Source organism: Carassius gibelio, chromosome B24, assembly GCF_023724105.1.
Source record: "Carassius gibelio isolate Cgi1373 ecotype wild population from Czech Republic chromosome B24, carGib1.2-hapl.c, whole genome shotgun sequence".
Taxonomy (NCBI): domain Eukaryota; kingdom Metazoa; phylum Chordata; class Actinopteri; order Cypriniformes; family Cyprinidae; genus Carassius; species Carassius gibelio.
Window position 1 is genome coordinate 22282804 of NC_068419.1, and position 27363 is coordinate 22310166.

The window sequence follows — 27363 nt, forward strand, 5'->3', positions numbered from 1 at the left end:
CTATGGTGAAGGCAAGAAGACGAGTTTGTTAATATTCATAAGCCAAGCCTTCTCCACATGAAGGTAGCCGAAGAGACGTCATGACGTAGTTGTTAATAATCATGAGCCAACCAAATAATATCAAACGTTCGCCACCGAGATTACGAAGGAACGTCAACATGGCGTAATAAATATTCATGACTTAAACAATTTGCCATAGTAGGCTTCAGAGTTGGCAATGTGCCTGCATGGCGCATTATCAATGTTTACGTTCTTTACCTCTTACTTACTTACGGTTCAGCTTTAATGACAGACCCAAATCTGTAAATTGGTTTGTGTTCATTTGGTCCAAGATTATATGGCGAATCGATTTGGAAATAGCTCACACTAATTCTGATTGTTTGTTGTAATGAAATACAGGTAACGTATAAAAACAATGGACGTATCTCTTGGTATTTAAACGAAATATGTTATCAATGAACGTTGGGAAATTTGGGGATTGGGGCTGTATTGATGACTATGTTGATTATTGATTATTACTATTATTTAGATTATTAAGATTACTGGCAGTACTTATTATTTCGTCACTTTTTATTGTGTGCAACACACAAATAAATAGATACATACATAAAAAATGAAGGTGGACTCGAATTATACCAAAGTCCCTTATGCCCTTTATAGGGTAAACTCTAGATGGCAGTCCGTCCTAATTTTACATTAGCCTAAATAATTTATTTAGAATGAGTTAATTATTTTATTATAAATTATTATATTTATTGCCTTATTATTCTCACCGGTTTTTTGTTTTGTTTTTATAATTAATTCATGATATTATGTACAAATGTTTTATATATATAAAACATTAAGTGCATGTCACACTTTAAAATCGTTTTTAATTATTACCCACTGTGTTCTTTAGAATAGTGTCTGAAATGTAAGTTTTTATAAAAAGGATCAATACATTTACTTAAATTCCATTTCAGTAAATTAAATAATTGTCAAATATATAATGTTAATATTATATATTTAAATATTGTACAAACAGTGTGTGTGTGTATATATATATATATATATATATATATATATATATATATATATATATATATATATATATATATATATATATATGTATATATATAATAACTATCTGTTTCTGCTGTTACAGAGGATTTTGTGTCTTGTTACAGAGACTGTTGGCATCAAAACAAAACACATTTTAAAAACACTAATCACAGAATAGAATACTAGCAGGTAATATGCAATATGATATCACATTTTATAGTCTTAGAAAGAGCCTGGTGTAAGTATTTACTACTATTTTTACTACTATTAATCTATTTTATGTAAACAAATAGTAAATATAATTGGCATTTAACTTTATTCCAGAAGAAATATGAGAAGTGAAAGACCAGTTGGAAATCTTACATATCGTACATATATATATATATATATATATATATATATATATATATATATATATATATATATATATATATATATATATATATATATATATATATATATATATATATTCTATAAAATACGCTAAATCTAAAATAAAATGTAAATGCATGTGTTGATGTGGCTTCAATAGTTTGTTAGACACTGTAGGACTTTTGTTTTGAAGTGTCGTCCAACTCTTATTTACCAGGAAATGGAATTCCGAAATTATTGCGCGAAAATCAACGACATGACAGCACGAGTCAGAATGGCTGAGAATGGTGCACAGGTATAGCTGACAAATCACTTTACATTAAAGCTTTAAGTAAACATACAATTACTAGATACATTTAAACGTAGGCTTGCATTATGACCCGCTAAGTGGGATTGACTGTTCCTGTAGATTTACGTTCAAATTGGTTCATTCAGATGATCATTAAAGTGTTTATCAAAACTGTAGTAGACGGAAGCTCAAACTGAGCTTCAGGCATCTGTGCATTGTTTAAATCGTACAATTGATATCACAGACATGCCACTTGTTATACCTTGTTTGCAGTAAAAAAATGTATGTGCTTTTGTAGTTGGTAAGCAGACTTGAAGGGAGACAGTCATTGAGGGACATTGAACCCAGTATCTTTCCTGTCGACGGTGGTCCAGGTCAAGGTGAAGAAGCTGACCCTGCATCTATTAGAGATTGAATTTCAAAAATGTTGGTTCATTTGAACGCTCCAGGAGGTGACTGTGGTCTATAAAATGATAGCAAACTTGCTATCATAGACATTAAATATCTTACTATAAATTGCTTACATATTTTCACAGGTGGCAGTTGAAACCTGACGTGATAAAATTTTGCATGAAGTCCTCATATGTGTATGATAACATTTCATTTGTAAGTCATTTTGGGGGAGAGAAAAAAAAAAGTTCCTATTAAATGAATAAATGTAAATGTTATAGTTAATACATACTGAAAAAAAAATTATATATATGCATATATATATAATTTTCCCCCCATTGTATTATGCAGACTCCAAGGAAACTATAAATAAGCCTTTTATATGACAAAAAGTAAGAACAATGTGCCTCTTGATTGAGTCAGTAACTAAAAAAAAAAAAAAAAAACACATTGAAAACAAACATTTTAGTTCCATTTGGTGCCACTAGTGACATTAAAAAATAACATTCAAATATAAATCTCAATTGCTCATCCCATTTGTTATGTTAATGGATGTGATATGATGGCATGTATCTTATTTGCTATGTTAATGTGTATTATACGATGACATATATTTGTAGGCCAACCCGGCAGTTCGCATCACCCTGGTTCTCTCAACAAAAACCCAGTAGGACTGATCTATTGGCTTTTGTATTATTGCAGAAAATAAGCTCTTCGATGAACAAAAAATGTATGACCCTTACACATTTTGTTCATCATGATAATCTTTAAAGTGAGCCCAACTTGAATGGATTCTGAATGAATTATGACAACCTCTGTATAGTTCCATTTTAGCCACATGTTAGCAATCAGTGAAGTTTTTTTTTTTTTTTTAAATACAATCAAAAGGGTGTATTGCTTATGTATTTCATGCTATAGAATAAAATGTGGAACTATCTTAAGCTGGTGTAATTACAGGCATTTAACCAAAAAACCTATAGACTTAAAGGGATTGAACTGGAAGCACTCTGTTAAAGTTTTTTTTAAGATTCATCATCCTTTCCTATTAAAATGCTTGCTACGGATGTGAAAACACAGAAAATCAAACCTGATCCCATTGTTTTTTTAATTTTTTACATTTTTTTTTTTAGAACGGATGAAGTAGTGTTAACATGATTGACTATACGTGAGGTCATTATAATTTTTAATGTGTGAAAATTTCGGACAAGAATTTCGAACAGTGTTAACGCAGTTCTGCATCCATACAGGTGACGTCGTGGAGTTTCATGGCTCGGAGGGCACAGGAAAGACCGAAACCTTGTACCACCTCATCACCCGCTGCATCATGCCAGTCCAGAGTAGAGGTCTGGAGGTGGCGGTGGTCTTCGTTGACACGGACTACCACTTTGACATGCTGCGCTTAGTGAGCGTTCTGGAGGGGCGTTTGGCTGAAGACTGTAAGGGGGCTGATGGCTCTGAAAATGAACCTGAGGAGAGGGTGCGTTCATGTCTGGGCAGGCTGTCTGTAGTGCACTGCAACAGCTCAGTACAGCTCCTCCTAACCCTACACTACCTCGAAAACACCTTTTCCAGCCAGCCTTCCCTCGGCCTTCTGATCATCGACAGCATTTCTTCCTTCTACTGGGTGGACCGATTCAATGGCGGCGAGAGCACTGTTTGTCAGGAGGCTAACCTGAGGAAGTGTGCCGAGCTGCTGGACAGACTCCGCAGAAACTACGGCATTGTGATTTTCGCAACCACTCACGCCATAATGAGGAACTATGGATCTGATCCAGGGGTGTCAGAAGTGCCCGGCCCATCATCATCTCGCAGGTGGAGGTCAGCTGATAGTGTTACAGACTTTGACAAGCCCTACCTGTGTAAAGCATGGCAGAGAATAGTGACTCACAGAATGCTGTTCACTAAAAGTCATGTGTCGAAGGACAACAAGCAGGTTTTCTCCACAGCATGTACCAGCATAATGACCAAAGGTGTCAAAAGATGCTCGTTTCATGTCATGGAGGACGGTATTAAATTTGTATGTGACAAGTGAACATGTACTGACATTTTCACCACGGGACATATTTGCTTTTGGGTTATAACACAGGAGGGATACTTGGTGGACCAAAAAAAAAAAAAAAGATTCTTAAAAAGTCCAAATATTGCAATACTTTTTCTTTTTTCTTTACTTTAATATAATGCAATCCTTTTTCTTTTTTCTTTACTAAAGAAATGATTGCAATGGACCGTTCGTACAGAAACCTATGTTGGTTTAGGGTGTAGGTGTTAGATTAATTGCCAATGAAGAACTTATTGTATTCACTTCCCTTGAAAAAAGAAAAAAAAGGCATTTTTTTTGTCAAGTCACTTTTATTTATATAGTGCTTTATGTAATGGATATTTTCACAATAATATAGAAAACGGGTAAATCAGTGATGCAGAAATATGAGATAAATTCAAATTCAGCTCTAAACAGCTGAAAATAGTGTCATGGATTCAATTCAGTTTAGTAACCGTAAAGTTCCTCGATTACGAAACCACTTGAAAGCAGTTCAAGATGATCGTTCTGATATTCAGCTCAAATCAATTAAACGACAGTATCAATGTTGCAAAATTGATGAATTATGAAACAAATTCGACTCCGCTGTAAAGCAGCTCTACAAAAGATAATAGTGACATTATTCAGTTTAGTTGAGTTTAAGATTTGTGTTCATCATCTGATACTGTTGAAAGTGACATCAATTCAATAATATTACGTAGTGCACACAAGTAAAGGAAAGTGCAAAATCAAATCACATGCCATTATATATATATATATATATATATATATATATATATATATATATATATATATATATATATATATATATATATGAGTAATCCTATTACAGTAAAATAATTAAAAGTCTTGTTGAAAGTGGACAGTGTGCACTTTGGCTCAGATATGGGCATGTCACATTCCCACTGAGCTCTTTCAGATAGTGCGAGGTGAACTGGTTGTGATTACAAAAGCAACAAATCTTTTTCTGGCCCTTAGCCTTGAAAGAGCTCCTACATGTCAGTAAGCATGTACTCTTAAAAAAAAAAAAAAAAAAGGGAATATTAAGTGGCTCAGTAAAGATCACAATCAAGTTTATGAGTTGGACAAATAAAAATAAATGCCTAAGAACTTATATTTAGCAAAAAAAAAGAAAAAGAAAATTCCAGTATGACTGACATAGATTTGCACTTCAGGTGGAGTAAACACCCCATGGGTGGGGTAAAATGCCCCGTCTTTTGCTTTATACATTTAAAGCAGATTCAGAGTATAGGCAGTTTTAGCTTAAACATTAAAAGAATATAGTCAATAATTATGAATTACGAAATTATAACAGCCTATTTGAAAAATATTGTTTGCTGGTGCCAACCCACTAGTTAACTAACTACCTGATACTAACCTCATTTTTAAATATAAAATCCAAATATGTTTATTCATCCAACTAGTTAATATACATTTAGGTAGTAAAAAAAAAAGAAAAAGAGTAATAAAGCCATGCCTCATGGGCGTATTTTAATTGTAATTCTGAAAATATAATCATATATATTTGTCATATGTCCATACTAGAAACAAAAATCTTGATTTTATCTAGTGGTTATTTTGGGGAAAACAGTAGGGGGCATTTCCCCCCACTTTTCCATTTGTCCTTTTGGAATATCATTCACATCATGTTTCAGATGATGAATGATAATAATAAAACGCAACTTTTTACGGGCCGTGTGCATAAAGCATGACACCTAGGCTATGCAATTCTATGATTTTTATTTTTTTGTCCTTCCCAAGACCACCCACATCATACGTTCCAGCCAATTATGAGACAAGTGCGACAATCCTCTCATTAACCAGTGGGGTGCTTTAAAAAGAGTTCTCTGGGAACTGGGTGAATACTAAACTGTTTGCATTTAGCTTTAGCACTTCATCAACTTACAAAAAAGAATAATTAGGCCACAAATTGGTTGTTTTTACACAGAAAAATCTAAGGGGAAATTTATTCAACCTTCAAGTGGCTTAAATTGACATAAATAGAGAATTTTATTATCATGCCAAATAGATGTGCGTGTGTGTGTGTGCAAAGGTCCTAATTGCTGTTATTCATTTGTATGTTAAAGGCAAAAAAATGGTAATCTATAGGCTAGAGAATATGTATTGAAAAATCAGCCCTTAAAAAAATCCCTGAAGTGTTTGTTATTGAAAATTATCAGTTTTGTTGTTAAACACTGTTCCAAGACACAAATTTGTAACCAGTCCCATGCACAAGCTCTCTCACACACACAGCGTGGATCTTTCAGTGAGGGAAAGGGGAAACGTGTGGAAGCAGAGCGATCAAAGCATCAGTGAGACACTGTCTCTCAGACACTGCTGCTTCTTTCAGGCCAAGAAGCTCATTTCCTCTTGCACCTGGACTGCTTTGGACATCTTTCCCAGAATCCTTGACCTTTAATGAGCCCCCTTTTTATTAGGAAAACGAACACAGGATTACAAATACACTTATGAAACACTGCTTTTATGTGTTTTATTCCTTTATCTTTGGTTTAGTTTCTATAGTTACAATGAAATTTGTAAATACATTAGATGGAATAGTTTGCATTTATTTGCTTATTTGTTGCTTATAAAGAAAAAAAAAGACTTAATTTGCTTTAATATATGTGTGTGTGTGTGTGTGTGTGTGTGTGTGTGTGTGTGTGTGTGTGTGTGTGTGTGTGTGTGTGTGTGTGTGTGTGTGTGTGTGTGTGTGAAATTGGAATAGGAAATTGGTGAGCTTGTGATACTAACTGCTTGGTTTATGTCATCAAAACAAACAATACTAATATTTGATAATTTGCTGGGGTGTTTTTAATAAGAAATAATATATGAAAAGTGTTTGCTAAAAGATGATGAAAGAGTCTGAGTTAAGTAATACTGTCTTTGTACGCTGATAAGCGACATGGACTCAATCCAGCTCAATTTCCAGAGTCTACTTCCGCGTTTTACCGTCTACCGCTGACGACTGAGAAGACTTTTTACCTTGAGTATGTCCCTATGTATCGATCCGCGGGGTCAGTGAGACTTTTAAAAAATGTATCTCCGTGCAGTTGTAAAGCGTAATAACTTATATCATTAGCACAACACACGTCATATATCAGGTTTATAACTGTTCTATACGAGTTGTACTCAATTTAAAACGGTAACACTGTCTTAAACGTTCAAGTGGGTCTATTTGTCCGTTGCTGTGACAGGCAGTGTTTCGGTCTCTCTTAAACATGGCCACCATGATGGAGTAAACGCTACAACTTTAAAATTCATAGAATCGAGGAAAACTATGCTTCTTTCACCCAAATGAGGAATGTTTCGACCTGAAATATCGTACCAAACGCTTAATCCACATGAGAGCTTTGGGAAAAGTTTCTTCTTGGATTACATTCTGAATTAAGTTGGCTGGAAGCTGGAAAGGAAAGAAGAGAATTGCATCAATTCCGTAAGCATTAGCTACTCTTCATCATTCCTCACGCTTTCCGCCGTATTTATATGTTTATATGTTGGTGTTTGTAGTTTATATTTAGGTAAAAGGTGCGATAGTTTAATATTTGAAGTGGAACGCGAGTGTTGTTTTGGTTTTCATCGGAAAGTGGCGATAGTTGCAGCCTGCGCGAGTGTGAAGAGTAAAATTGAAACATTTGTAATGACAGATTATTATAAAGTGTGAGAGCGCGCATATATCATTCCGCGGCTATACGTTTTGGTTTGATCGAGGTCTTTAACTAATGACAGGTTACTCCCTAACCTTCACAATTAACGAAAGTATTGTGTATCTTATGGGACTGTAAAGGACAACGAGGAAGTAACGAGAAAAATAACTAGTTGGGATTTAAAATAAGTTTGTATGCCGTTGGTTTGAGTCCAGAAGAGTAAGGGTGGCCCGACGTAGTTTAGTAAACGTCACACCGACGTTAAGTGGCAGAAAGTTGTTTTGTTTTTACAGGGGTCCTGCCATCTTACTCCAGTCAAGTTGAGAGCTACTAAACAAACAAGTTTCCTTCAACCAAGACTTCATCATCTGGGCTAAACTGCTGCTTTAAAATGCTGCTTGCATTCTATTGTACTAAGGAATTCTATATTCCTTAGTTGTTAGCGTGTTAATCAAGTTATTACGATATAGATATACTTTCCCAGCTTGTAAGGGTTGGCTAACTTGACAGGTTATGCATTGACAGCAGTGTGACGTGTTAAACGGCGTCGACAACAGTTTTTAATGAGCTCATATTCGTTGAGGGACTATGTTTTGCTTTTTTTTTTTTTTTTTAATCATTTTTGTCTTTTATTTATTGTAAATGTTTTTTTTTTTTTTTTTTTTTTTTTTTTTTACGAAATTACGTTAAATTTTATTTAGACACTGATACAGTTAATGTATTGTATTTCTATGCATTGTAAATAGGGTTGTATTTGACATCCACCTAAAGGCTCTTTAAAACTATGTTTGGAATGGCATACTATTTACGGTGTATTCATATTTTCTGTATGAAATGAATATCTAGATGGCTTTATTGTTTTATATTGCACATTTTGGCAGAGCAAAATATGGGCAAAGCTGTATGACAGCATACACCTTGCATTTGCAATGTGATTATTTAATCTTTTCTTCATTCATTATTTGACCAGACTACCTAGGATCTACAGTTCACACATATAATATAAAAAAAATAATGTATATATATATATATATATATATATATATATATATATATATATATATATGGAATAAAAATGCAAACTAGCCTTTTTTCAATTGTCAAGATGATAACTGGACATCACATCACTTGCTGCCATATGGATGGTGACCATAAAGATAAATAGTACAAAAATAGTGCATAGTATTTAGAAAGCTATTTCCATGTTGAAGATGGCCTTTCCTCTGTTCCTGCAGCTCTGCTGAACGATTCTCATAATAGTAGGAGACCAATTTTCACTTTAAGTGGTTTAATAAGACACATGAGAATCGGTTGAGTTCAGTTGCTTTAATGGCAGCCTCTCCAGAGGAGTTCAGATCTGACCTATTCTTCACAATCCAACACAGTGAAGCATCTTGGCTTTACAGAATCTGCTTAAGGCTGGTTCACACGGCAGGATAATTGGGCCGATTTTAGCCCCGATTCAGCCCTTCCGACAATCTTAGGATGCTCCGATTATCGTAAAATAATCTGATCAAATATTCCTGCCGTGTGTGGTGTGTTAAGACTAATCTCCTCTGCTCGGAAGAATGTCGGGACCGCTCCGATCTCAAATCGGGGATATCCAACATGTTGGATTTATTTTGCCCGATTTCTTCTCGTGTGTGGTGTCCCCCGAGGACAAACAATCACGCAGCCTGTGGACTGTGGCGTGTAGCCAATCAGAAAGCGAGGTGACGAGGCAGTGATAGTACCGGGAAACAAAATCAAAACAGCCGGCGTATATAATATAACAAATACAAATAAAGTCGATGGGCATAACTACATCCACAACTGCAGTCCACCAGAGTACATGGAAACTAATATATGAACGTTTATTTCAACGGTTATTAATCTGTGTAGTACGTAACAACATTTCTATGAGATAAAACAACAACTTATCTCCATATCATGATATAGCAAGTATAGTCCATGCTCGCGTCGTCTCCACCTCTTTGACCATCGCCTTTTCTTATTTTTCTTATGTTTTTTTCCCCGTTAAAAACAAAGCACAAACTATGGCCACTGCATCCTCTTTGTCCGCCATGATTGTTTACTCTAAAGTCACGTTTGATCTCGAGGGATTTTGCGAGATTTCCCGTCTGACCTGGGAATGCTCGGGAGTCAAATCGGTTCGTGTGTGATGTGTTGATATTGCCGTGTGGCTGCACACCACACACGGAGCGACCAAAACTGTTAGACCCGTGATTTTTTATCGCCGTGTGTGGGGTCTCTCAGGTTTGGAAAATCTGCCGACAATTTTAAAATCGTCCCGTGTGAACCAGGCCTTACATGCAAACACTAGGGCTGCACAATTAATCGTATTTTAATCTCGATAACGATATCCACCTTTCTCGATTAAAGGTACAGTTTGTAAGATATTTGCAGTAAAATATCCAAAAACCACTAGGCTAGTGTTATATATTTTGTCGGCTGATTACTAGCAATATCTCTGATGTTTTCAACTACTTGTAAATCATGAGAAAATTCCCATTCTAAACAGTGACACAGGGCAGTGAAGTCGCCTGTCAATGGCGTTAGTTACCCTTTGTTACCGCCTTTACTGACGCAGAAACCACATGACAACAGTGTCGTGGACAAATGCGGAAGTAGCTTCGCGACAAACTTCAACTAGAAAGAGATGCTGATCTCGCTTGTGTTTTACTCAACAGGTGAGTTGTTTTGTATTCTTATCTTTACAGAAACCATATGTAATTACAATGATCAACAAGATTAGTATTATGGGGCAAACAACGCAAGTGCATCGCAACTCTAGACCCACGCGAGGACGTGTCTGATACATAGTCTGATTGCATCTTTGCATTGACTTTGTATGTAATCTACTCGTGCAAATCGGTTAACTCGCATTATATCCATGATTTGTCTTTCCGTCTGATTGATGACCGTCAGCGGTTGGGTAGAAGACAACAAATCCCATCATTCCATGCTCCTCCTTAGCGTCGTCAAACCACACGATTGTTATTGTTTTGGTAGTGTGCCCTCTAGTGGCAGGTCCTACAACCTGTACCTTTAATAAAAAATAATTGTCACGATATTCGCAGGCTCGCTATTTATCCTGAAACGTTGTTTTTAATTTGGCATTTGCGTTATCTTGCATTACTAACAAGTCTTCACTAGTGTTCATGCTAGTGGTTGCCAGATGTGAAGAGCTTTAATCCCCAAAACAGAGCTTTTCTCCTTGAAAGATACACTTTCTGGCCGGTGTTTTATTTAATTTGTGCAATCTGGCAATGCTGTTCATGCTCACTTATGGCGGAACAAAGTTATTTGTACTGTTTGGGTTACCAAATGTTCCATGATCAAACTTTCACTGAGTTTATTGTGTTTGAGGAATAAATGTGCTTTTCTTAACTGTGACAATACAATGGGGAAAAATGAACATAAATTGGAATATTTAAAATTTATATTAAGAGTTTCTAAAGTTTTTATCAGTTTTCGTGTTGAAAATGGCAGTGCAATGTTAGTTTTCAGTATGTATTATGAACGATCTTTGAACAAATTTACTGTGTGATCTGAGTGAGTTTTTCCCGTTTGCAAACAAATTGTCACTTAGAAAATGTAATCTGAATACAAATGACAAAACACTAACCATAACCATGAGTTTTGATTTATCATAGTTGGTTCAATAAAGTCAGTGTATAGTCAGTAGAGGTTGGTTAACACGTTATTCCCTAGCAAACACTGGGAGAATGGACTGAAAAGCAAAAGTTTTAAATAACCTCCCAAGTTTTTGTGCTTAAAGATGAATGAACATCATATTTTCTTCAGTATCACTTGCAGCCAATGTAGTTATTGTGATGTCGTTTTCATAACAAGTCCTGCGGTACCTGGTTGTTGTCTGTTGTTACATGCATTCAGTGATCATTTGACACCAGGAGCCCTCTGGTTTGGGCTGCTTAATGTCCAGTCCCTCACTTGGGGCTGTGCTGTTGAGTTTCAAGTTGCTATTTCGTCACATTTGTATTAGTGAGAAGTTACAGAGACTAGTATCTGGTGAAGGATTGACTTGCCCTAGCATGCTCAGTTTACTGTAATCTACCAGTGTTACCTGGTCTGAATCCACTAGCGCTGTGTTTGCTGTGGCAAGAATGCTGTCATTGTTTCTCATGGAACATCACAGTGCAATCCATGTTATGCTGGCCTTTTATTTGATTTTAAATATAAAGGCTTTCATGTTGCTGCCTTGTAGTATACAGTCCAACACAATATACAATAGAGATAGGGCGTAGCTTGTCAGTGAAGAACAGCTCTGTGTAGTAAATGCTGCTCCATGTGAATGCATGCACGTGATGGAGATTTACCGGTGGTGCGTGCGCTTTTGGTGTAAGCGTGAAACCTGCGGGAATGACTAAAATAATGCACAGTACAAGCACTATTTAACTGGTGTGAATGAAAATTGTGTGAGAAAGAAGGGGTCGTCGGAGAGAAGAGAGCAAAAAACGTGTGGATGACGTTTCCTGTGCCGCTGGTAACTAAACGGATCATCTTGAAACTGTAAAGATGTGAGAGTGATTGGCCGGTCACTGATCCGGAGCGATCATCAGGAAGATCTGCAGATTCCGATCCTGGCCGATCAATCGGTGCATCTCTACATTCAATTTATTGTGCAGCCCTGATATACAGTATATCGTTCGATATACAATGCAGCAGGGTTGTGCCGTTAGACGATAGTATCATTTATCGACGATAGTCAGAGACATGAACATAAGCAGATTTCTGTCGATAATCAAGACAATATTAGGCTCATTTTCCTATTAATGTATTAGATTATAATAATAACTATTGTTTTTATTAGGCTGCTTATTATAATTCGGCTATCAAACTGCCCAGTAGTTTCACTTTAGCACCTCATTTCTCTCTCACACACACACACACAGCGTGTGTGAGCGCAGCAGAATTAGAGCTTGTAGTCGCTGAAGTTGTCCACTTTGACTCGTTAACTCGTTAAATCCATGAAATGAAAGAGATCGAAAACAAGGAGTTGGTGTTCCACACATTTAATGGCTGGTACATCATGGCAACACGCTCTTCTCATACATGAGAGATTAACTCTGTCTTGGCTTACAAATAAAGACAAAATAATAACAAGGCGACAGAGTGAATTTATCATCCATAGTGAACTGAACAGCCTATATATGTGCAATATTTTAAAGAGCCCTCACTTACTGAGTTTAATGCCACAGTAATGTTAGAATGCATCTCATTCTTGTTTCTGTGGAGGTGCGTCGGTCTCGTCATGAGGCACGTGGTCCGGAGCACTGTATGACTGATGCATCAGTTCAATTCAACAGAGTAAATTCTTTACTCATAATATATGAACTTAGCTGTTTTAAATACTTTATATTTAACGTGTTCTTTATGCCCAATATTAGTGTTAAACTGCTGGACTTTAAATGAAATCTACTATTGTTTTTCACCGTTGCCTGATTTTGCCGAACATTTTGACTGATAACTTCCGTGCGCAGATGCAGCAAATTTGTCATAGGACGCGTAATATGACAATTGTACCCAACAATATATGAACTAGCTGTTTAAAATACAGTATTTTTATATTTAACGTTAGTTTATCAGTATTTATGAAAGTAAATATTTCCGATTATTGGTGATTCCACAGGCTCTCTCTCACGCACCTGCACAGTTTAAAACACCAGAACAAAGAGTCTCTCTCTCTTGCTCCACCCATACACGATAATATCGTTTATCGTCAATCTCACGGGCTGACGATATGACGATTTGAAAAATGTTATAAATGAGAGCATAATATACTTTATTTCAACAACATGAGAAAAAAAAATAAATTGATGTTACAGACTTTTAACTGTTTAAGTGTAAATGTTGATGAACTTTATTTCTTTATTTTTGACACAACGGGTTTCCAGTTTCTATGTGGGAATTTTTACTGAACACTCTCAAATTCTGATATAATAAAGTCCATAATTTGTTTGTGATTGTATTAACATACATGCATGTAATGGAAGTCTTGTCACCCTGCAATTGTCTGGTTCATGGATCTGATTTATGGACTGAAACAGATGGTTATATCATTAACACTGTAATTATGAGACATTTTCCAGCAAATATATGAGTCTCATGTGGCTCCAGTGTGTATTTAATCAGTTGAAAAAAGTCACACCACAATCCAGGCCTTATCAAAGCTATTACCAGTGTCCATCCCCACAGAAATTTATTTGGACTTCATTCCAAAAATAAATAACTATATAATAAAAATTGGGTAACAGTGAGGCATCTACAACGAGAAGCAATGGGGCCGATAAGTAAACGTTAAACTGCTCACTGTTTCAATAGTGTAGCCAATATATGTATACAACATTTGTTAAATTGATTTTAGTGTTGAAAGATCACTTACTAGCCTTTTATGTGTAAAGTTATATCAAATTATTATTATTATTATTATTATTTTTGCCATGGCAGCCTAACACTATAAACCCTGTAACACTGTTAAACATTATTTTAGACAAATGTACAGCTCAAATAATGTACGTAATAGGGGTGTATCGGTATGCTTAAATAACTATGATTACAGTGCAGCATTACCAATCCCAGCTTGTAGGCCTGCTTCACCAGAACTGTGCCGTGCCTGCTGCTGTAGGTGACATAGAGGGAGACCGCTGACAGACCAGGCTCTTGCCTTCATGACAACAATATCCATACTTCATGTTGGGCATAAATATAAAGCCTACTGATAAAGGACACCATCAACAGTATTGACGGCAAAATAGACTACGTATGTTTGACAGGTGCCATATTTGAAAATCGATAATTATTCATGTATTTTTTAAATTACATTAATATCTAAATTTGTCAACCTATAGACTTTCAAACATCAAAGTGTCATAAATTAATATGTATTTGTGTACAAAATGACATATAAACATATTTTCCTATCCTATCAGTTCTATTTCTAGCATGCACGTGTTTTTGAGCCTCGCCTGAGATGCGCATCTCAACGCAGGCAGCCTGCAAGCTCTAACCTGTTAACATGGGAGCCGAATTAAAAACGGACAGGTCACGCAGCTGAGACGCTTGCGCCACACATCCAGTGTGTCGCCTTAGAATCAGCTGCAGGGCGGGATTTGCGCTGAACGCGGAGACTTTCGCCACTTAATATGTTCGTTTGGAAACACGAAAACGTACTTATTTTCTGGGCACAAAATATTGCATTCCGTCATCCAGTACACACGTGCACCGAACCGAAAGCCCTGTATCAAAACGGTACCGTTACAAAACTAGTACGTAAGTGTTAAGAGAGGACTTTAAATGCTTTAATACATTTTTAATCTTTTCATTTCTTCCTTTGTATCCTCTAAAATGGACCTCACTCACCTCCATTGTAACTGCCTTACTGTAACCTCAATTTTTACTTCTAAAAAAAAAAAAAAAAAAAAAGGTGAGAAGCCAAAATAAATATCAGTGGTAATCAACCACTTGCATGAACCCCAAATGCTGTTCAATAATAGCTTAACTTGTATTGAACCAGTAATATTCTTCAGTTTTAAAACAGAACACCTATAATAATAATAATAATAATAATAATAAAAGATTGTCATCATTCACACTTCCACTAATAGTTGTATGGACCACTATCATTCTGCTTTTTTTTTTTTTTTTTGATTATGAGAATTGAGAGATTGTGTGCCTGTTGCTTGTGTGCCTGTTTATAAGCTCTCAACTATCACAAGTTTATCATGTGACTTCTCTTTATCAAGTGGGACTGGACATATGGCACTGTTTGAAAGGTGAATCAGTATAATTACACTAATTTGAATTGACAATGTGTTGTGTATTCTAGAAATGAGTATAGGGAAATGTCTTGAATAATAATTGAGCATTACCAAAGTATACTGGACAAAAATGGTTTAATGTTGAAAATGGGAGGAACTACTCAATGTGATTAGTTTGTCAGGATTTGTGCTTTTGTAGTTGTGCTACTCCTTATTACTCCATTGCACCATTAAACATTGCTTTAATGTCTGTTTGCATATTGAACAAATTGATCAAGCTTGATGTAGTTAACAGAGATCTGAAATTGTTTAGTTACTGACAAAGTGGAATGAGAGAGTGTGTAGTATTTAATAATGACTGTTTTAATGAGACAAAACATTTGGATCAAATTGTGCTGATTTTTTTAAGTGATAATTCCTAGAAGTGTTGACAGTTGTACATTTTTACTGTTTGATAGGTGAAGTAATAAAGAGATTTTACAGACTAATTAGGCCATAGCCATCACAGTTTTATTCTAAGTGAAAAGTGTGCTGTTTCAACACTGATGCTTTCGAAAAAAAGTATAGGTAAGAAGTGCTTGGCCGATTTAAGATTTTGGGGTTTGCACTGGAGAGGACAGATTTTGTTTCATGTTTATCTACGTTATGATAGCCTGCACGTTAGTGGTGGACCAAGGTTTTTTTTTTTTTTTTTTGACAGGTGATGCCGATATATTGGAAAGCAGGGGGGCAGATAGCCAATATAATTTTTTAGTTTTATTAATATTTATTAAAAAATTAATATATATAAAATTGAATAAAATGTAATATTTAATAAAAAATATAATTAAAAAGGAAGTAATCACTGTCAGTGTTGTCACGGTACCAAAATGTCAGTATTCGGTACCGATACCAGTGAAAAGCCACGGTTCTTGGTACCAATTTTGGTACCAAAGCAAAACACAAAAATATGCTAATTAAAAAAAAAATATTTTTAGCACTAAAAATAAAACCAATGCAATTCTTTATACTTATTTACAATTGTGTTTAAAGTTTTTCTACAAATTATATAATTATGAAAAACGTAAACAAGTTTCACCCAAATTTAATTTGTCTTTTAATTTATGTAATTTAAACACATTTTATTTTTGGTAAATAAAGGGGATTTGCTGTTAAAATTAAAACATGGAAGAAATATTGTGATTTATTTCTTTAAAAAATAAAGTTTTATACATTTTTTCAACAGTAGTAGCAGTATCACATACATTTTACTAAATAATAGTAATATTTCTATTCACAATGCCTTTATGTAAAAATTAACTTTTAGCCCTAATGAATGGATATTTGTCATTTTAACTGAACTTCAGACTGGTGGTGATGCTTAAGATATTTTTGGTCATTGAGGGTTTCTTTAAAAAAAATTATTAATAGATCATATTAATTATTATTAAAAGATAATACTACTACTAATTCTACTATCTTACTAATGTATATACAATGCACTATGAATTGATGAGCTGCTGGGTTCATGAATATTAATCAAGTTGTCTGCGTTCGGTCAAACTGATTTGCTGAAATCAAAACAGGCACGGTACTACATCAGCACCAGCCAATGAAATTGCCATTTGCACATTAGCTCCGCCCACTCCTGGAAAAACCGGCATGTCTTCTGCTTGTTCAAAAATGAATATGAATAATTCTAAATGAACTCCATTATTTTGACAGGAGAAGACATAGTTTACATATAGCATGTCGATTCAGCGTGGTAAGACTCTCGCTCTCTCTCTCTTTGCATGTGTGAGAAATAGGGGTGTCACGATTCTCCAAATCCTCGATTCGATTGCATTTTCGATTCTAAGCTCACGGTTCGATTCGATTCTCGATTTTTACATTTATTCTTTTTAAAGCACAGATTGTCATTTTTCAAACTAGACTTTTATGCAATATAATATCTGACCTTTGTTTGCAATGTACCACACTACATTGTCAAATTTAAAACTTTTATTAACAACATAATGTAACAATAACTTATATCTTTAGTCAATTGAAAACTTAAAATAAACTGCCATCCAGTTTCTCTTTTGTAAGTGTAGTCTTCTTCACAAAAGATATTACGACGTATCTATTTAAAAGATTAAAGATAAAACACTTGTTAAACACTTCACTGTCATTCATTTAGATTTAGATTTATATATATATATATGTACGTATGTGTGTGTGTGTGTGTGCATCATTACAGTCTGTAAAATATGTGTATCTCTTATTACAAGACTGCAATCACTAGCAATCAGAAGAATTCCAGTTAATCAAGTATCTACAAAAGATCTACCTTATAAACAATACATTAAATTACATTAAAGACAAAAATAAATTAAACAAGCAAAAGAAATGATTACTCACATGTATCTGGTCCACTGATGAAGTCATGGGTCAAGTCAAGTGAATTATTAATCATTTTCTAACAGGTGTCGAATACTGACTTTAGGAAAAGGGGAATAACCAATGACATTTGAGATAACAACTAAAACAGCAAGCCCCGCCCCACGACTGACAAAAATAAAATTGTTTGCGCGAGCAGAGGTGAGATGATGGAGCGCGAGGATGTGGGGAATGAGCATGCGCGCGCGAGGGCAATACAAGCCCTCGCGCGCAGAGTACATGTCACGCGCGCGCGAGAGTTTGAAATGAGCTCGCGGGCTCCTGTTTCTTCACATCCGATTCAGTTTTCCTCTCGCGGAAGCCATATAGCGCGCACGCCAGCATCAGTTGTATGCTCGGTTGTTTTTGTCATTGATTTGCCGTGGCAGCATCGACGATTCCATTTTTTAATTCGAAGTTTGAGACTGTGACTTAATTTCGATTTTAAATCGAAATCGTGACACCCCTAGTGAGAAACAGCGCTATCAGTAAAGCGACGGTGAGTCGTGCGCCTTCACAAAGAGTTTACAGAACATCAAATACAGGTTCGCTGTGCGTCCGTTGAGGTGAACTGAAAAGTTCAGATCGCTTGATGGAGAAAGAACTCTGAAGCTCAGATGAGGAAATTTCTGCAAGCATCATGCGCTTCAGTCCATGTAGTAAAAAAAAAGAGAGGTGCAGAACACGGATTCATATTTTAAACAACTTTTGCAGCTTAACATTTACAGAGACTGGTTCATATGGAGATTTGATTTGATTAATTCATGCTAACTTTGACAAATTCCATTGACTGTCCATATTAAAATGTAAGTTTCATTTTCATGACTAGATTTTGAGATTCTGTCCTCATTTTCTGCTTCGCGGAAATCATAGCGCTGAACCAGGTTTGAACGGGACCTCGGTACTACCGGTACTTAAAGAAACCTGGTACCGTCACATTTAAATTTTTTTAGTACCGACTTGGTACTGAAGTACCGGGTCTTTTGACAACACTAGTAACCAACAGGGCACAAGTGTGCACTCAGTGAACAAGTGTGCCACATCATGTAATTAATTAATTTAATAAAAAAAATGTAATCACTTACCAGCCCTAGTATTTGTTATGTAGCCTATTTTTTATTTATTTATTTATTTTTTTAATTTTATGCTTGCTTATTCAGAAAAGTCTATATCTGGTGGGCTACAGCAAGTTTGCTAATAAAGTCAATACAAGATTTGAGCATGACATAAATGAGACTGAAGTTATTTTTTTTGTTTTAATAAGGAGCTCCTTTATAAGGAATGTTCTTCATCACTGGACAGCAGTTGAACTGGCAAAGTTTGCTGCTTCTTTAGCATCTTCCCTGTTGCTCATCAGTTAGCTGTCAGTTAACATCTGCCATGTATTTTTGGTCAGCTGCTTGAAAATCAACATTTGAGTATCATTTTTTTGTTTTCACCAGTATAAAAATTTGTTAGTGTGACCGGCCTAGCTGGACAGGGGTGGTGTGAGTTTGTTCCATATTAGAGTGAGCAAAATAACAATTTAGAGGAATGTAAGTAAAATGATGATCTCACATGAAATTTGACTCTAGACATATCTACAGTATCTTCAAGAAAAGCTACACAAGGTGGGTCACCCCTTCATGGACACCACCATGTTGACATCACATGGTGATCCCATGGCTACAGTCTGAAATGCCCTGAACAGTTCAATTAAATCTCTAACGGGTCTTGCAACTTCGCAAGTGAATTGAAAATGAAATGAAAAGTGTCAGTTGTATTGTAGATTTAGATCTATTTTTTTTGCATATTTCCTTTTACGCATTTACAGCGTTGCACATTATAATTCTACGTTCATTGTACATTTTCTTGAAAAGCGGGGGTCATCTTATAATCAACAATATGGAAATAAGAATGTTTACTTGATATACTGCAAAGTTCAGTCAGTGCTGAAGGCACTTTATTAAACGTAAACATAAAAGTACATCTAAACAAAACAAGCAAAACCAAACGCAATGGGAAAAACATTGTATACTACAAACACAACATAATAGAGCCAGAGTCAACAGCTCAGTCAGCATTTGATGAAAAGGAATTAAACAAAAGCAACAAATAACTTAAGTGTAACGTGTCAGCATTTGAATGTAGCTGAAGTCAAAGTTATAAATAAATCGATTATCAAATTAATCGTTAAATGCAGCTATTTGCTTTAGAGGTTACTCCATTTACAATATGGCAGTAAAGAGGCAGTCTGGGCCTCCCAAAAGGCCCCCTTCAGAAAAGCTTGGTGTTTGTTGTTGTCATTCGGTCTTTCTTGTGTGGATTAACAGCAGTGTTTTCTCTAAGCCTGCAGAATACTGAAGTCATCCTCTGCAGAATTGCTCGCTTAGTCTTGTTTTTTACAGCCAAGACAATACCAGCTCAGATAAGAGTGCAAGGTGAACTGAATCATAGCTAGGCATCTCTCATCTGATTGGATGGAATTTTCCAAAAAGCCACAGTGAGAGGAGTCCTGTGCCTGACTGGAGCCTTTCAGATTCACTAGTGATCATGAGAGGGGGAACGGAGCAGAAACAACCCTGAATGCAATTTCATCACATACTTGATAAAATTGCTGTGTTGATACAGGGCTCCAAACAAAAAAAAAAAATAGTGTAAGGAGCCGTTGGCTCCTATACGAAAAAAAAAAAACGTAGGCGGCAAATCATTTTTTGTATCTATAATTTTTTTTATTTAATTTCATTTTATTTTATTTGAACATTTCAGTCATACTGTCATATACATCTTTTCTTGACTTTATCAGTGTTTTAATCCATCTGGGAACTAAGGTTCACTTAAGGTGGGAACTAAATGTCTTTTCCAATTTTCCAATTACAGTTACAAAAAATTGTTCATTATCTGTATCATGAACCATAAGCATCAATTGGCCATATAGTGTAGTTTGGGCGGCTCCTCAATGCATCCTGTAAATGTTGTCATACTCTTAAAAATAAAGTTGCTTCATGATGCCATAGAAGAACCTTTTTTTGTCTAAATGGTTTCATAGAGAACCTTTAACATCTGAGGAAACTTTACATTTCACAAAAGGTTCTTTGTGGCAAAAAGAAGGTGCTTCAGATTATAAAAAGTATATAAAAGTTGACTGAATGGTCTTTTGCACTTCCACCAAAATTACCTGGAACATTTGTACCAGGAACTTTCTTTCTCAGAAACTGCTTTCCCTCCAGACCTGTTGATTTCTGCGTTTCCACCACAGTCTTAAGAACCATGAAAATTAGGCAAATAGTCTGGTTACGTAGGTCTGTGTGTGTTTATCATTACAAAGTAAGCAAATTACGGACTTGCATCCTCGATAGTTTGGAGTTCGACTCGGGACTGTGATCGGGAGTGTGAAGTCCAGAAATTCTGCAAAAAGCTATAAACGCTGGACTTTCAAAAATATGTGAAAATTGTAATGTTCGCAGCATAGATTCTTTCAAATATGTCCAAGAGTTTTACACTGTTATTGTGGCGACATTTCTGCGCCTTGAAATATGATGAAGCACAAAATGAACTGTGATTGGTTGTTTGACATGTCGGTCAAATGGCCTCATGGGCTGGCCAAAAGGTCTGGCTATGCGAGACTACTCGCGGTTTGATGCTCCACTCAATATTTTGCTCTCTGAATGTGTGTTCCACTCAATTACTCTTTATGCTCACCGGAAAAGCAAAGTCTGCTCAAATAACAATGAAATAAATGTTTATGCTGTATACTTGCTCCTGTTTGCAGTAGCGCTACTGTGCTGTAACATGGTGTACAGCTGTACTGGGCAACGCTGGTAAAATGATGCTACCTTCAGTGATGCTATGCTCTGATAATAATAGCTTTGTAGGACTGTAATTATTTGGATAATTAGTCCCCAGAAAATCCAACAACTTATATCTGATTCTGTTACATTGAAGTAAAAAAAAAAAAAGAAATATATATATATTATATATATTGATATTTAATAATAAGGTAACGTTTTACAGTAAGGTTCCATTAATGTTATTTAATGTATACATTAAATATATTAACTAACATGAACGAACAATGAACAATACATGTATTACAGTATTTATTTAATCTTTCTTAATGTTAGAATACAGTTGTTCAATGTTAGTTCATGTTAATTCAGAGTGCATTAACTGTCAACTAGCACAACTGTTTATTTAAAAAATGAATAAATAAATGTTGAAATTAACATGAACTAAGAGTAATAAATTCTTAATTAACTAATGAACCTTGTTGTAAAGTGTTACCAATATTAATATAAATTCTGTCCAGTTTTATTGTTACTTTCAGTAAAAGTGTGGTTATTTTATTGGCTTGTGCTTTTTTAAGTTCAGTATCATTAAAATTGAGTTAAATTTAAAAAAGTTTTACACAATAATTCTATATTATTTCATAAAATAATAAATCATCATTACAAAGCATTTTCGGATTTCAGTCAAGTGCATCCAGAGTTTTCATTTCATTTTTGTACAGGTTCAAGTCACACTGTAATATCGCAATATATAGCAGAATATCACATTATATTTCAAATCAGGTCAAGTAAAAATAATAAAATGAAATATAGCGAAATGTTCCTCTTTATGGTTATTTTTTTTAGATGGCTGATGAGCTTATAGACACCGAATGGTTATTCTCAGGTAAATGTATGACGTTGCAATGTTTACGAGCTTTTTGAATAATTTTAAAGCTGATACTTTAATTAAAAATAACAAAGCACAAAGCCTTTTGTGATTGCTGGATGGCAAGTGCATTTCAAAAAATGAAGTTCACGCATTAACAGAACACAGCATTGATAATTGACATTGATATATATATAAAATTTCACTTTTTTTTTTTCTTGAGCATGAAAATTTATCTATGGTTTACTGTATTATAGTAGAGTCTCAGCCCAGTTTTCACTCACACTTAATTGGAACCCAGTCAGTCATGTTTATCGTAATATAATACCGAAATATTATTCCTCTTAATGATCATATTATTCAGTATAGTATTATTCAGAAGATGCAGTTTTTTTTTCTCACTACTTTTTTTTTTTGTATTCTCAAGCCTTTATTTGGTGGATAACTGAGTGAATACCTTTTGAAGTTTACAGTCTTTTTTTTCTGTGACTGGTGTAGTGTTAGATTTGTAAAATAACTTGTTTAAAAAAGTGGTTAGAAATGTTCAGAATGTTAAAACAAAAGGAAGCTGAACTGCTTTGCACAGCAGATTTAAATCGAACAGTTCTGAGCCATTGAAAATGCTATATCATGAGCAAATTTTGAAGTGTGTTTAAGTAGAATTGAGACAGCACAGTAAATCACATGCAGACGTATATCACACAGGGCCATGTCTTTTTGTCTCTCTTTCAGAAATGTTATTAATTGTGTAGTCTTGTAGTGTCTTTCTGATACTGGCATATAAACCGTGTGTTAGTGGGTTTGCCGTCAGGCTGTTGTGGTCAGGTAGAGAAGGGGCCCTGTAATGCCAGCAGTGAAAGCAGCATTCAAATTAGGATCAGTGCAGGCCTCTGAGTCTCTGCTTGGTGCAGGGGTTTTCCACCCTCATTTTCCTCCTCTGTCCTCAGCATGACTGTGCTGAATAAAATCTCTAAATTAATTTGAGCAGTGCTCCATGGAGAGCGGCGGCCTCACGCTGAGTTGCATCTCCCCCAGTGTTCATCCACACACAGCTGTGCTCGCGATCATCAGCAATGAGTCAACAGCACTGCTCTCCTCTCCTCAGATTCATCTCTCAGTGCTGGAGAGAATGCTACACTATATATCATGCAGTGGTAGAAACATTTCAGCCAGTAAGCTTGCTGCGATAGCCTGTATTTACGATGTTACCGGTGTTAAGTGGCAATATGGGTTATGTCATTTGCCCACTGCAGCTGAACGTGGCTTCTCGGTGCATTGTGCCGAAACACAGTCGCATCACAGATCAGGAGCAGGAGTCGAGATGAAGTTTGGACGATTTAGTTTAGACCTTAGCATTGACTTTTGCCGTTTATCTGTGTTGATTTTGTTTTCTTATTTAAAGTTTCTTATTTAAGTTTCTTATTTATTTGGTTTCACAGTATATTCTGATATTTACTTTATTTAAACTTTATTTTATTTTATTTTACATCAAGGTGTAGCCTATGCCATGCCTCCACTCCAAACATATTAGTTTTACTAATATACGTTCTATGTTTCTTAGTTATTTGGTTTGATTTTCAGATTTGTATACCCATTTAAACTTTGTTTAGCCTATTTGTTATTTTATATTAGGCATACAGCATGGCTGCTTGTTTGTTGCCTAATTGCCGCTAATTTGAACTTGAAAATAAAATTTGCATGGCACTTTTACAAGCTATTTGAAAGAGAGGAAAAGAGGAAAAACTCAACCGAAAAATTGCTTGATGCCTAATCGCATTGGTGTTTTCACACTTGGTCCTTTTTTTTAGGGGTCTGAGCACGGTTGGCATTTTTGGCCCATATGTGAACTAGGGCTGGTCCAAATACCATTTTTTGAGCTTCAAAGCTTCGATAGTAATCAACACCAAATATTTGATGCTTCGGAGGAAGGGGCTGAACACATTCTTTTTTTAATAAATGCAAGAATCTCTGTGTGTCTGTCTATCTGTTTGCATTTATATTATGTTCGAGGACCGCTTATCCAATCGACTTCATGCGTGGCAGGTGTGTTCCTGCGGACCCAAGAGAGTTCAGTGTTGCATTTCGGTGCAATATGGACACGCAGCACATTCAGAACGAATCAAATTTTAATAAACTACAGAACAGCGCGAGCCGGAAGTGGCACACCTCACGCGAGGTGCGTTTTTTTAACAACCGGGATATGAGCATATCCGGGTTTTTGCTGGTGTTTACATGGCCGTGCGCGACCAGGTTATTGCTAATATCCCGGTTTTGAACGGGTTATTGGCTGCATGTAAACATAGTCACTGATTCTAGAGAAACAAAGCAAAATTGTGGTTATTCATACATGCACAGCCCCACCCCCTCTCTCTCTCTCTCTCTCTCTCTCTCTCTCTCTCTCTCTTCCTCTCTCTCTCTTTCTCTCTCTGTGTGTCGTAAATGAACAGTTGATAAATGATACTTTTCGGAGAATATTCAAGTGGAGATTGCTAAACTGTAAGCTCACTGGTGTTTTCAGAAAGCAAGCGTGTTTATCCACAGTGGAGAGAGAGAGCGTGTGCACATGGTTGCCAGATTGACAAAGATAAATAGCACACTTAGCAGATATTTGCATATTGCGCAAGTGGGAAGTTCTGTTTCAGGGATTACGTCTCTTTATATGAGGCAACCCAGTTGTGTTCCTCTGCCAGATTAAAACCTACTGTAGCTTGTATATGCTCTATTCATTCTTTTTTAGAAGCCATGCACTTTTCTCCTCAATTTTAAACATTGTAAAACTTTGAACAAATTAAGGTCCACTGCTGTACACATGCCACAATATCGATACAGGGATGGCTGTATCGCTACTAGTATCGTCAAATCTCTGTGACAATTAGAGTTGTTCCGATTCCGTTACTAGCATCGGAAATATCACCGATACCACAACAAATTCTGGCATCGGCGAGTACATGAACTCGTATACCGATCCGATACCATTTTCTTAAACAAGACCTAGTTATGACCGCTAGCTTAGCCTAACCGCTGCACGGTTCTTCTTCGTTGCTTAGAATGCATTGCAAACACAGGAAGTTGTGCTGTGTTGCCAAAAGCAACCCCTGTTTAAAGCAGCGAAGAAGAAATGAAAACACGATAGCAGTATGTCCGCTGTTTAGCAGTATTTCAGACTGGACCAACCAGACAGTAAAACGGCAACTAGGGATGCCACAAGTACTGGCACTACACTAACAAGTCGGTGCTGAAAAGTAAAACATGTGATGATACCAGCATCTCTGTAGTACCGGTGGTAAGTTACCGACTCCCGAGTATATTCAGTACCCGCAGCTGCGTTCAGTCACTTCCATGTTAGTCTAAGCACAGGGCTCCAGATTGTAGCCAAATATATACTAGTGTCTGTGAATATTAAACTGCAAAATACTATTTAAATATTACTCCTGCAAATTCTACATCTCTGTGGGTGACGGGCGCAGATGCGCAGGATGTAGTAATAATAATACGTCTCTATTAATAATAATAATTATGCCTAGACGGTTGCTTGTTTTTTACTTGTTTTGTTGTAAAGAGATTATCTGATTGATATATAATTTTTCATATTCCTAGACTTATTTGTTGCAGTTTTTTATATAGTTATATTGTAAAACTAAAATACCTTTAGTTTGCTGCGTTAGATTTTTGGCTGCATTTGAAGTTCTTTTTCGCTTAAGAAAATAAATAATATTACTGTCAAATTCATGTCAGATAATAAAAATACTGTAATCAATACAGTAGTTCACTGTATTTGTTCATGTTTTATTAAGGGATAAGTCTGAAGCACACCATAAAATAATTCTAGCAATTTACACAGGGCTAGTAGTATATACAGCTGTTTATACAGATACACACCCAGGTATCGGATCAGTACTCGGTATCGGCCGATACCATGAGACCAGGTATCGGGAAGAGAAAAAGAGTATTGGAACATCATCGTATCAATTAGGGCTGGGCGATATATATTAAAAAATGATATCTCGATATTGTCAAAGTTTTTACGATATTCGATATATATCTCGATATATTTGCATTTAAATAATAAAAAAAAAAAACATTATTTTCTTTTGCTCATAAAAAAACACACACACACAAAAAAAAACTATTTATATTAAACAGCTTATTTAAGCAGTTAAACAAATCTAGACCAAGATATCACTTACTGCTTTTTATTAAATTAATACATTTAGGCCTATATGTAACTGAAGCAGTGCAAATTAAGTACAGAAAGTGCATTCTGTCAACTTTTTAGTGGATGCAATTCACAATTTATATTATGCAACTGGGATAAGTATTTAATTTAAAAAAATTGTAACAAGTTTTTAAGGTAAGAACACAAGTCTGTCAATTGTCTGTGGTTTTAAGAGAAGCTCTGTGGCATGAAACTATGTTCCTAATGACATTAAAAACCCTCTTAGATGGGGAGCTAGTTGCTGAAGAACACAGCGATTTCTTATATAAATATATATAAATGAATACCAAAGACTTTTGCATTCTCTCTGCCTATATAATGGAAACTGGTAAACGTATCAGTGATATTCCCCAATAGTAATTCCAATTGGCCATAGCCTATGTTTCTCTACTCAAACATCAGCGGTCGAGTAAGTGCATTTATTTTGCGATCACAAATGCAAACAATACAGTTGAGATCTCACGACAGAACACAGACCGGCTCAACGACGCTTTCAGTAGATCGCTCAATTCCAGCTCGTTAGTGTTTTCAGATTATCGTCGGCGGCTCTTCCGCAATGA

General features: G+C 35.7%; 2 protein-coding genes across 14 annotated transcripts in view; both read left to right on the forward strand.

Annotated features, from left to right (window-relative positions):
• The first annotated feature begins 202 nt into the window (after positions 1 to 202).
• On the forward strand, positions 203 to 4125 carry xrcc2 (X-ray repair complementing defective repair in Chinese hamster cells 2). 2 transcript variants are annotated; one of them, XM_052596833.1, is made up of 4 exons: positions 203 to 399; positions 1631 to 1708; positions 2001 to 2154; positions 3340 to 4125. In XM_052596833.1, exons 3-4 carry the CDS (start codon positions 2127 to 2129, stop codon positions 4122 to 4124), a joined length of 813 nt encoding a protein of 270 aa, XP_052452793.1. In that variant the 5' UTR covers positions 203 to 399; positions 1631 to 1708; positions 2001 to 2126; the 3' UTR covers position 4125. The 2 variants fall into 2 exon arrangements, with proteins under 2 accessions (XP_052452793.1, XP_052452792.1); XM_052596832.1 differs by having other exon boundaries at positions 208 to 399; positions 2001 to 2082.
• Positions 4126 to 7180: 3055 nt separating this feature from the next.
• Positions 7181 to 27363, forward strand: part of kmt2ca (lysine (K)-specific methyltransferase 2Ca) — a 137316-nt gene continuing 117133 nt past the window's right edge. For 3 of the 12 annotated variants that reach the window (XM_052596566.1, XM_052596577.1, XM_052596574.1), the window contains exon 1: positions 7188 to 7563. The gene's annotated coding sequence lies outside the window, so the exon portion shown is untranslated. Of the gene's footprint in view, positions 7564 to 27363 lie in introns of all 12 variants that reach the window. The other 9 variants (XM_052596569.1, XM_052596571.1, XM_052596567.1 and 6 more) reach the window with 7 other exon arrangements.